Genomic DNA, 12,563 nt, shown 5'->3' with positions numbered 1-12,563 from the left:
AAAAAAAAAAAAAACACAAAGAAGACTTCTTGCAAATTTATAATAATGGTCTGAATCATATTAGGTCCTGGAAGTGATGTTGTTTGAATTAAACTTTAGGCAGGAAGGCCTTTCTGTATTTGATTTATTGGCTTGTTTGAGAAATGGACCCAGTGCTCTACTTGCACCTTATTTCAGTGTGAGGCTTTTTAAACAATCATTACATATGAACAGAACAACATATACAGTGGGGTTCTAAAGCATGAGACCACAGATCTGGGATTTAAAAACAAATTTCAACCTGCAAATTTGTGGCATTGATCATGTGAACTCATTTGTATAAACGATATTTAACAAAAAATGCTCATTGGTAGGGTCTGCTCTTAAAAAATAAGATCAGCTCTTAAAAAATAAAAAATAAAATCAACTCTTAAAAGTATTCAAAACCACTACCATTTAATAAAAACAGTATTGGACCCAAAAATGTAAGTCAGCTCTGTTAATGATGTGCATTCTTACGTGCATACAGAATTGCTCTAGTGGCACCACAACACTATTGAATCCAATTTCCAAACATAATGATTATTTTATTGGATCAAAACAATACATTGTGACCAGTAAAGTCCAACCGATTGCCGAACTAATGACTCTTTTGCATACAGCTTATAACAGCTTATATTGTTCTTGTGACAACATGCAGTTAGATTTAGCATATTATGTATTTTACAGAAATGATCTTGTTAGTTGATATATATATATAGATAACTTAATTTAAACCAGAAAAAATAGCTATTTGAAAAAAATAAATAAATATAGAATAAAACTTATTTCATGTGAGCTAGTTGCAAAGGCAGCATTTCTCATTTTCATTTAGTTTAACTTGATGTACTAAAGTAACTAAAACTGAAATTAATAAAAGCTATATAAAAAATTAAAAAGCAGTTTAAAAATCTGATAAAAGACAAAAATGCGTATGACTTTAAAAATAAATTGAAAAACAGAAAATATAAAAAACTAATTCAAAATAATAATATTAATAGAAATAAAGGATGACATACTTAAAAAGCTGAAATTCATGTTAATATTTCAATTGATAATTTCACTCAAATGTCTCTTTTTTTTCTTTTTCAGTGCGTATAAAGCCTGGCTCAACCTCTCCAGTCGAGTATCAGTCTGAAAGTGATGCTGAGAGCGGCACAGAGTCTGGATCGGCCTCTTTCAGCACACAAGGGATGGAACCCAGGTGAGAGAGAGCGTGTCTGCATATCCATATAAATCTGTATATCTCATTGTTTGGGATATGTATACGGTAGAGCATCTGGCCTCCTGGTCTAATGGCATCACTGCCATTAGTGCCACCACTCCTCTGGACGATTATGTAACCTTCAGCACACTGGAGGCCCATGGCTCTTTTTGCGTTGATTATAAGCTGGATGCATCCTCTTCTGTTGGGTGTGTGTGAGTGCGTGTTGCTGGGCAGGGTTCTCTCTAAACTGGGTGTAAACAATGTTACATAACTTGCAATATCGTCACACCTTTGAAAGCGGGAGTAAAATGCAAAGAAGGACAGACAGAAGTGGCAGGGTAATGGGGCAGGATGGAGAACAAGAAGGTCTTTTGCCGGTGTCTGTATAATTGTTCGGACATGCAGTCAGATGATTGCTGGGAGAGAGAAAATTCGATGGAAATGAGTTGGGAGAAAGAGGGGAAAAGGAGTGAACTGGTTTGCAGCCAGGGAGGGGAAAGGAAGAGGCTGAGAAAGAGAAAGAGAGAGGAAGGAAAGGAGGGGAGAGAGAGACACGGGCTGAAAAAAACATGGCAGGGGGAGGGGGGATTGGAGCGGGAAGGGAAAGGGAGAGAGATCGGCATTGAACTGGAAGCTCTCCAGCTGTATGGAATTTAGATACACATACATCCCTGCTCTTCAGCCCTCCCTGGTGGCCAGTTGGGATGGTTGCACCAGGGGTCCTGTCATGGTGCTATATATTACTCATACTTCTGTGATGCCCCAGAATCATTTTAAGTAGCGTTTTTACACTGCCAGATTATTATGTATATGCATAGTCATTAGAGGCTTATATTTGATTTTATTGGTTTTATCATTTAAAATCAGTAGGGTTTTTAAAACAGATGTCAGTTTTGCTATCTGGCATTCTGTGCACTAAAATAAATAAATGCCATTGTGCTTTTAAAAGGTTTTTATGTAACATAGTAAAAATAAAAATAAGCCAAATATAAGCTAAGCAATGTGTAATTTAAACTGAATTGCAAATAAAATAATGGTCGTTTCCAAACAGGTTTCTCAGGGCTTGGCGATATAGCTAAACATTTTCATAGTTTTCTATATATATATATATATATATATATATATATATATAAAGCCACTATAGCCTAATTTGATTACAATATTTGATATATCAGTATTTTTACATTTGCGCTCAAAAAATGTAAAAAGGTGATCTTTTTGAAACACCCAAGAAGGGGTGATTCATTTGAAAACTTATTAGTATCACTGTGCAGCGACACTTAACCTCCAGATTCTCGTGAGGAATGTCCATGAAACTTTTTTGAAAACAGTTTTCGTGTTTGGTGCCATTAGTGGCACAGAAATGCCACGCTTCACCTTTAAGAGTTTCGCAATATAAGTTTTTATTGTATGGTTTTATTGTATCGTCTAATTTGATCACTGTAATCCCAAGGATGTTTGCTAGATTAATCAGTTTTACTCATGAAGATGTTTGTACCTGCCTTCACATGCACAAATGCTCCCTTAATCTTTAGATTATCGGATAGGTTTACATATGACTTGAACTAGTCGCCACACCCTAATAACTAAAACCTGTTTTGTTCTCAGTATGAATACAGATGTAGACATCCAAGTTGACCCTGACTCACCAGACATGAAGAGAAGGCGCGTACACATGTGCGATTATGACGGCTGCAACAAAGTCTACACCAAGAGCTCGCATCTAAAAGCCCATCGCAGAATACACACAGGTATACCCTTTTCCTTGTATATGTAAAGTCACGTCAGCTTTATATAGTGCTTTATACAATACAGATTGTTTCAAGGCAGCTTTACAGTGATAAACAAGAAAATAGTGATTCAGTGATGCAAACAGAATTCAGTTCTGCTGTAAAGCAGCACTAAAAAGATAATAGTAAACAGTCATTATTGAGTTGAAATCTGTTTGTTGTTGATCCAGTAAGTTCGGTAACTGTAGTCCATTGTTAATGGAATGAGTTTAATTAATCTATAAAGCAGCACTGGAGAAAACAGTGATGTCATCATCCAGCTCAAATAAATGTGTGTAAATATAAAATGTATATGTTGATTGACAGGTGAAAAGCCATACCAGTGCACATGGGAGGGCTGTACCTGGCGCTTTGCCCGCTCGGACGAGCTGACGCGGCACTTTCGCAAGCACACCGGCATCAAACCCTTTCGCTGCACCGACTGCGACCGTAGCTTCTCCCGCTCTGACCACCTGGCACTTCACAGACGGCGCCACGTCATGATGTGAAACTCTTCGTGCCCCTTGCTCCCCAGCCCTCACCTCCCTGCCTGCTCCTCAGGAGACATGCACGCCCATCCGGGGGTTCCAAATGCTGTTGACGTCACCTCCCCATTCTCCAGATGTAAACATATGTGTTAAATATGGAGGTATAAGGGGTGGCACGACCATATTGGTGACCCCCACTGGTCAGAACATGGCTGCAATTTTCTGCCATGCTTCCAGAAGCCACAAACCACCCGTCCACTGGTGACCTCCACCGCCATCTCAATGCCTGATCATTAGCCGTTACTTGAAGGGACTACAAGAAAGGCAAACTGCACGCAGCACTGCTATAACTACAACCTAGAATGATGACTGGGGAAGGTACCTCTTATTGTGATGATTCTTTTAAAACAAGTACAGAAAAATATGAGAAAGTAAACGATTTTATGCAAGATGGTGAGGAGAAGGTAGAATTATGTAATAAATTTGATCATTTTAATGAGATGGGTGGGTTGGAAATGCATCTACAACTGCCTTGTTGAATTCTTACATTTTATCCAAACTTTTTGTTGTACTAAATTTGTATACACACACGCTCTCCATGCATTTTACAGTCTGTACGTTTCTGTGTGGATGAAAATTGGTGTAGAGTGCATTGTAAAGATGTACCATGGAGATGTACCATGCCCTCTTTTAGTGTTTGCTTGTTTTTTTCTTTTAAAAAATGAGTTGGGGTCCTTTTCTGATATCTACCCTAACCCAAATGAGAAGTAGAGGCAGGGGGCTGACAAGACTGTGAATTTTTTTACTTATTTTTTCTTTATTAGTATGTGTTGTCTAAGCATCTTCCCAAAAATAGTTTGGCACAAAAACAGTATTTTCTTGATTAATGGCGTCTAACAGAATTAACACCCAACAAAAGGTGTTCTTTATCTTTATCTAACCTTCAGATATTATTTCTTAAGGCTGTGAAAAAGTTTGAAAAAATAAGCATAACTCGCAGGGTAAGGGGGAGCTTACTAAATTGGGATATGTGTGTGTGCGTGCGTGTGTGTGTGTGTGTCTGTGTATAAGCACACTTGTTTGCATATTTGTAAAGAAGACATAATCAGAGATATAATAGTAGAGATGTCTAGATGCATTCTTTCTTCTAGCCCATCAGAGCCTTAATTGAAGTAAACAGGTTTTCGGAGTTCCTCAGGGTTCGATACTGGGACTCCTATTTTTTGAGGCACCCTGAAAATCCCTATTTGCACCTAGTTCACAGTGACAAAACATGTCTTAACAGCTCCTGCCCTGATATGCATGATATGCAAAACTACCCCTCAACACCCCCCCCCAAATGCTGTTGATGCTACTTGACATTAGTGTCAAGAAAATGTTGGGCACAGTCCACATAAATCTGAGGAGAGGGTATCTTTGACACATTTCTTCCCTCTAGCTAGCACTCATAGCCATGGTCATAATTTCAATCGCTAGCAGCTGATTAAGTGTGCATCAAGCCTTTTTTCAGAAGCAACGCTTGTTCGATTCCAGCCTTTGAGAGTTAAGTGCATGTCTGCAGCAGCTGCACGACCTTCAGAGAGCAATGCATTTGTAAGATTTTGTATCGTTCTCTCACTTCAACTCAAAAACGTTACTAAGCACATCTTTCTAGAAGAGTATATGCATTTGATTGCGGTCCTTTCTTTTTTTTTTAACTGTTCATAGTCATACAGACAATGAATAATTAAAGAGTTAATGTACATACTGTATATAATCTACAAAGTTCTTGAATAAATGTAACGGGTGGATTTCTATTTTTAACACTGACTAGATAATGTGAAATACTCGTTTTCTTTTTCTTTTTGTTTCTTTGAAATGTAATTTTTCTTTCTTTTTTTAAAATCCCTTGAAATGAGTCCCCTATGTGTTGTACACCCCAAAAGTGTTGCATGGAGAGTAGTTTTTATTTTTTTTGGTGAAGTCGGTGAGCATGTCAAAGCGTTGATGCCCTGACAGACGTGGCCTATAAGCACTGATAATCCACATGAAATCCATTAAACCATGGCAATTCGTAGCACATGCATGGCCTATTTCCAATTAGTACAAGACATGATGGTAAAAAACATATCTTCATATCCTAAATAGACATTATTCTAATCCAGGTTGGCGTAACATTAGGAGTCAGCCCCTTATCAATGTTTAAGTGCCCACGACTGAAATTTGTGACATCCTCGTCTATCTGAGCACGTTTGCATTCATCACTTGTATCTGATTTGTTTAAAATAGTGTGCGACGTTGTTCTCGAATCATGAAAGAGTTTGGGTTTCGTGTGAGTGTATGTGTGCAAGTGTGATTATCATTAAATTATCTTTTAAACTTTCAGAATCATAGGTATTTTATATTGAATGCAGTAACTTATGGGCCAGTACTATATTACTCAGTGCAATGCAGTTATCATTATAACAAAACAAGTAATTAATGTTATTTCTTTTGTATTTGTACAGAACAAGTGTGTAAAGATCAGCGAGGAAAACGCAAGCTTTTTGATACTGTGAGAAATGGTGTTAAAAGTCAGTTTCCCCTGTACAGTTGTGATTACCCACTCCTTTTATAGAATAAAATGTTTTTGGTGCAACAAGATGTGTTGTGTATTATAATTCAGGTACAGTCTATTTTGTCTAATTGTTTTGCAACTGATAAAAAAAACAGGCTAATTTCATTAAGATCACTATTCTAGTAGGATGTGTTCTAGTATCAACTTTTTTGACATGAATATTCCTACAGGAATATGTCCTACTTGATAAAATCACGTCACTCACGCTGGTATTAATCTCATTATTGATCTCACATGCTCCTTTTGTTTGTTCAAATGCATAAATGATCCAAATAAAACAATTCGGTGTTCAGTGTCTGCTGTGCAACCATGTGGCAGTAGTGCGATTCTGATCATGCTGTTTCAGGTTCAGCTGCAGCAGCGGTCTTTCGTCTGGCACATGTAGTTTATGTCAAAGCACTGTGATAGTGCAAAATGTCAGTGTCCTCTTTTAGGTGTCTCAAGTAGGTAAATATGTATTATGGTGAAATATTTTATCATTTTGTCAATAAAATTGCCCGGCACGGTCTAACCATTGAAGTCAAAGTCCAACGTTGTAACTCGGTCAGGACTTTAAAGTTCATATTAAGTGGTGCTAGCCCTTTGTTTGTTCCTGAAATTATATTACCCCACTGTCTGGGGGGATAAATTATGGTCAAACCACAATCTTTATGACACTCACTTCTCAACTGGTGCAATAATGATTAACACTGACCCTGACTGAGATACAAGCGATGCGCATTTATTGATCGTTCTTTACAGCAATTTCAGCAAACAAAAGTAGAACAAATGACATTTAACCCATCTGAAATATAATTTATTTTTAAAAGACGTGAAAGACTGACCAGCTTTATTTCTATCAAGCGGCGTAAGAAGCAGGGCAAGTTTTAACTGGATTCGCGCTGACTGCGTTAAGCACAGTTAACACCTCAGGAATGAGAGAGGCTTTAAACATATTCTCAAGAGTTTTAGTTTTCTTCAGAGCAGTAGCGCTCACTATGTTTTTTAAATGGTTTACATATTTTAATTTCCACAGAACACATGCTGTACTATAGTAAAATGGGTGTTCCCCTCATAAGTCATCGTCTGTTATTGTAGGCTGGATTTCATTCAGTAAATTATCTTGTCAGACTGTAATTAGTATCAATTTCAGCTAAAAGTTGTTCCCCACCCAATTTTAGTCCTTTGCAAACTGCAATTGTTAGTACGATTTGTTTTTTTTACAAGCTGACTCACTGTTTTAACAATACAACGTTTAACAATATAAGTTTGAAAGTTAATACTTAACAAAACAGGCGTGTCTGTTTAATACAAAATTTGGCGAATTCTGGAAACATGTTTTGCCTTTATGCTATTTATAAACAATTTAAAAACACTTCGTTATATAGCCTAGGCCTATTCCCTCAGCAGTTATGTCAAGGTCAATTAACAATAATTAACTACCCTGTTGAAAAAACCAGCATATGCTGTTTTTTTCAACAGGGTACAACCGTTGAAAACTAAAGATAATCAATCAATACCTTACTAGTTTTAAGGTAAGTTGTCTCATGATATAGATGCATAAGCAAAAGTCACCTTCTTATATAGTTCCAAGAATATTGCTCCTCATATAACACGGCTAACACGGAAATGTCTGTTTCCATCACATAAGTAGGCCTATTAATTAGGTAGGCAATATTCAAATGACATTCCAGTAAGGACTTTATTTACAATCCTAGGACCTAATCATGTTAGCATATGACAAAAAAACTATTCAACAAGAAATGTAATTATTCTTTTATTTTCCAAAATTCTGTATTCGAACAAGTACATACAAAATGCTAAACTGATCACTTAGTAGGCTATGCAAGATCTACAAACACAATTCAACCACATTCCAAAAAAAAAATCCCATTTGTTCATAATAAAAACAATTATCTTCAAAGAGTAAATTATTTACAAGAAGTTTAACTGTAACTACAGTATGTACAGTATTTTTTGATCCACCAGAGTTCCGCTCATAAGTGAAGGACATGTACACAAATAAAGGGAACTTGAGAACTTTTAAGCATTTATAAACTGCGGTCACTATGCTGCATAGAGCCCAAGACAGGACTCAAGGGCATTACAAAAGGCAAATGCTACAATGTCCACAACTAATATGAATAATTTGTTCATGGGAAAAGTGAGGGATTGATGCACTTTCTTCATTTCTTTTAAGTTTTAATGCTGCATTTTGGTTTGCATAAAACAATCAATCAACTCTCTTGTGAAATACACGTGAATAGCTAATATTCTTCTGGAAATTTGGCACACATGCTCAAATGCTTTTGTGAGCGCATTTGTCTCATTCATCAGCCTTTTTTCTGGCATTCAAAGAGGCGAAATGTCAAACAGATGACTGATCTGAGCGCTTTTTTAAAACAGTCTCATAAAGACCTGTATCCATGGATGCACAACTGTGAGAACAGCAAACATTAGAGTTACTACTTTTTTTTATAATAGCATCTTACCCAAAAGCAAACAGCTTTTTGTGAGGGGGAAATCCCATGTAAATATTGTGTTATTGTCATCCAAAATTAACAATTAACGATTACCTTGGAATTAATAAATCAAACATTACATTTCAAGTTATTAGGAAGACGGTCCCAAAGGAACATTTTCAAATTTAGTCAGACAAAGTGGATGGAGGTCAAGTATAAAACTTTTCACATTAATCTACAGACATACACACATACAAAACATATGTACAGTAGTATACATTCTGCTGGAGCTCTTTGTTGTGATGTCCAGTCCTCTTCATGACAGTATAAACGTTTGGAGTGCTGGTACGGCAGAGCTTTCGTTGGTTTGATCTTCGTACATAACTGACTGTGAAATATTTAGAACAACTGTTATAAAAGATGAAAAAGTAAGGATGTGAAGTTCGTTAGTTTTGATGGCGCTTCATGTGCAGTGCCAGGTGGTCTGAACGAGAGAAGCAGCGACTGCAGGCGACACATTTGAATGGTTTTGCGCCGGTGTGTTTGCGGTAATGCCGCGTCAGTTCGTCCGAGCGGGCAAAACGCCAGTCACATCCTTCCCAACTGCACTGGTATGGCTTCTCACCTAGAAAAATCACAACAAAAAGACTGTGCTGATTTACCTTAAAAACAGCTTTATGTATCAGTTTTCTGTTGCAACGTAATTTATTCCTGTGATGGAAAGCTGAATTTTCAGCATCATTACTTCAGAAATCATTCTAATATATTGATTTGGTGCTCAATTATGAGCAGTGGTTATTATTATGTTGAAAATGTTTTTGCTGCTTAATATTTTTGTGGAAACCTTGTTTTTAATCAGGATTCTTTGATGAATAGAAAGTTCATTGAAAGTAATTTTTTTCTCATATTTACTGTCTTTACTGTCACTTTTGATCAATGTAATGCATCCTTGCTCAATAAAACTTTTCTTTCTTTCTTTCTTTCTTTCTTGCTTTCAACTATAACCCATAGCTCATGGAAGTGTATCATGGTTTCCGTAATAATATTAAGCAGCAAAAGCAATTTGCAACATTGATAACATTTCTTGAGCAGCAAATCAACATATTAGAATGATTGGATCATGTGACACTGAAGACTGGAGTAATGATGCTGAAAATTCAGCTTTGCCATGACAGGAATAAATTACATTTTACAATATATTCAAATAGAAAAGAATCACTTTAAAAGCAACTACTTTAAACGTAAATAATTTAAAATTCAGAATTATTCCATACTTTAATTTGGCAAACAGAAAACGTCCCCAAAACATTTAATTTAATGAAGTAGGCTCATTCAAAGTACAGGCTCATTCAAAGTCCAGCTTGAACATGTTACAATGTGTATTGTGACATTTTTAAATGGCAGTTATAGAGGAATTAGACGTGTATGTGCTTGTGGTTTAGAGAGTAATACAACTCCCATGTGTAAACACGGAAGTAATTTCCATGGTGCTTAACACACGCTGATAAGATCTGACATTGTGAGGTTTGCCACAGCACTGAATCCTGAAAAGCCATGTTCATTCAACACATGTCACCCTAAACTACCACTGTATCTGTATGTTTGTGTGTATCTGTATATCTTTTATGCGTTCCATTAGCAAATGTCAAACTAAAATCCTAGCCTTTCTTTTGGTAACATTTCATGACAACTAAAGTTTGACTGACAGATGTAAGCAGGAGCTTTTGTTCGGTCGATCTTCATGTACAACAGGTAAGGTTTGTGTTCAATGCTTGAAATAAATCTTTATTTAGTACAGGTATGTTGTTGTGCATGTCCTGAATTATTATGAGAAAGGCCTTTTTTTTTTTTTACCATCCATAAATATTTCTTACCGCCCATGAGTTTCTTAAAAAAATCCATATACAGTAATACACAACATAATTTATATATTTGTAAATCGAATTTATTCCTGTGATGCAAAGCTACATTTTCAGCAGCCATTACTAGTTGTCAGCATCACAAAATTCATCATAAATCATTCTGATTAGGTGTTCAAGAAATATTTCTTATTATTATCAATGTTAAGATGTCATGCTGCCTAATATTTTAGCCAAAACAATTTTTTTCAAGATTCTTTAATAAATTAAAAAAACTCAAAAGAACAGGATTTATGTCTTCACTGTCACTTTTAATCAAAAAAAAAAAAGTTAACAAAATTTATAAAGTTACCAACCAATGACTCGACAATTTACTCGACAAAGACATTTTTAACTCTCATTTGTCACTTAGGACTCTGATTATACTCCAATAAACACTAGTTTTCTATAAGAGGTGTTTAACCACATAACATCAAACAATAATTGTTGTTTTGAAACACAATGTTTCAGTTCAACCTACTAATTTCACCACAGTGAAACTACACAGCTCTCAGAAATAACTGAAGAGAGCACAAATTTTGCTCTTTGACTGGCTCTCTGACGCTTTTAGCTTAGCGCTCATCCCTCCCCTTTTTCTATACGTGAAACCAGAATTCCAAAGGAGATGAACAAATGTCCTCTTAATCTGGCAAAGGCTTCCAATAGCTCAGGGTCTTGAACAAGTTAATGCGCCCCTTCAAACACTTCAGACAACAGAGATATTATTTGGTTAGCTGGAGGTTGGGCAACGGTGAATCTGTTATCGCTAAAGTATTTTACTGCTCACACAATCATTATAAAGACACAAATGTGGAAGTTGAATATTGCTAATCATCTATTTCACCATCATAAGAATATTAAGAACAACAATCAGTATTAGCCTGTATTCACTTCAAACCACAAGGAATACTAATCAATAATGACAATCGCTAATAATCACCACAAACTTGCGTGGATACCCATAAAATGTCAATTGTAAGGTTTTTATCAATGGCTTCTGTTTGAGGAAGGTGGGCAACAAGTTCCATTACTAAGATAATACAGGGCTTTCACAAACGCACCAAGTGCCCTCGAAGCAATTAGTCGAAAAATTATCACAAGTATTGTGAAAGCTGTTTAGGTAGTGATTTAGGTAGTGAACGCAGGGTTAGGCTTCTAGAATATATTCTGTAACATTCCTGTAAAGTAGTGTTAATTTCGTTAACGAAGGCTATGACGAAAAATGTTCGTTGACGAGCTTTTTTCCCATGACTAAGACGAGACGAGACGATAATAAGGTCAATAAACGATAACTAAGACTATATCAACATGCAATTTTGTTGATGAAATAAGACTTGACTAAAATGTATTAAAAAAGATAAAAACTTTACCAAAAACCTCCGGTTACACTTTATTTCGATAGTCCACTTTAGACATTCTATTAACTATAAGTAACTTTGTAACTACATGTCAACTACATGTCAACTAATTCTCATTAATTTGCAACTACATGTCTACTAACTCTCAGAGTAGACTGTTAGGGTAGGTTTAGGGTTAGTAGAATAAGTTCACAAAGAAAGTGTTAGAAGATATTAAGCAGACAGTCTACTAATACTCTACTAACTGCTAATTGACATGTAGTTGCAAAGTTACTTACTGTTAATAGAATGTCTAAAGTGGACTATCGAAATAAAGTGTTACCAAACCTCTTTTTATTTTCGTCAAAAAAAGGAGACAAAATCTTATTGCGGACTGCTCTACATGCTAGTGATGTTCGGTTCTTGAAGGAATCGTTCTTTTGAGCCCGTTCTCATGAAAGTAACTGTTCGAGCCAGTTCACAAATCGAACTGAATTGAACTTTAGTTCCGGGTTGATGACGCAGGACGCACAGCCCATGACTAAGACGAGACGACAATAAGGTCAATAAACGATAACTAAGACTATATCAACATGCAATTTTGTTGATGAAATAAGACTTGACTAAAATGTATTAAAAAAGATAAAAACTTTACCAAAAACCTCCGGTTACACTTTATTTCGATAGTCCACTTTAGACATTCTATTAACTATAAGTAACTTTGTAACTACATGTCAACTACATGTCAACTAATTCTCATTAATTTGCAACTACATGTCTACTAACTCTCAGAGTAGACTGTTAGGGTA

General features: G+C 36.1%; 2 protein-coding genes across 5 annotated transcripts in view; one reads left to right on the top strand and one right to left on the bottom strand.

Moving 5' to 3' along the window:
- LOC107675193 (Krueppel-like factor 8) overlaps positions 1-6,099 on the top strand; it is a 49,456-nt gene extending 43,357 nt beyond the window's left edge. For all 4 annotated transcript variants that reach the window (XM_016469454.1, XM_016469455.1, XM_016469456.1 and 1 more), the window contains 3 exons: positions 1,111-1,222; positions 2,834-2,976; positions 3,322-6,099. In XM_016469454.1, coding sequence (XP_016324940.1) covers positions 1,111-1,222; positions 2,834-2,976; positions 3,322-3,503 — 437 coding nt within the window. In that variant the 3' untranslated portion in view covers positions 3,504-6,099. The remainder of the gene's footprint in view (positions 1-1,110; positions 1,223-2,833; positions 2,977-3,321) is intronic.
- Positions 6,100-8,282: 2,183 nt separating this feature from the next.
- LOC107675203 (Krueppel-like factor 5) overlaps positions 8,283-12,563 on the bottom strand; it is a 16,300-nt gene continuing 12,019 nt past the window's right edge. Inside the window, exon 5 of the mRNA XM_016469467.1 lies at positions 8,283-9,144. Within this exon, the coding sequence (XP_016324953.1) occupies positions 8,966-9,144 (179 nt within the window). The 3' untranslated portion in view covers positions 8,283-8,965. The remainder of the gene's footprint in view (positions 9,145-12,563) is intronic.

The sequence above is a fragment of the Sinocyclocheilus anshuiensis genome, unplaced genomic scaffold (assembly GCF_001515605.1).
Source record: "Sinocyclocheilus anshuiensis isolate Anshui unplaced genomic scaffold, SAMN03320099.WGS_v1.1 scaffold1487, whole genome shotgun sequence".
Taxonomy (NCBI): domain Eukaryota; kingdom Metazoa; phylum Chordata; class Actinopteri; order Cypriniformes; family Cyprinidae; genus Sinocyclocheilus; species Sinocyclocheilus anshuiensis.
Note: the sequence above shows the minus strand (reverse complement) of the source record. Positions and strands in the feature narration are given on the sequence as shown.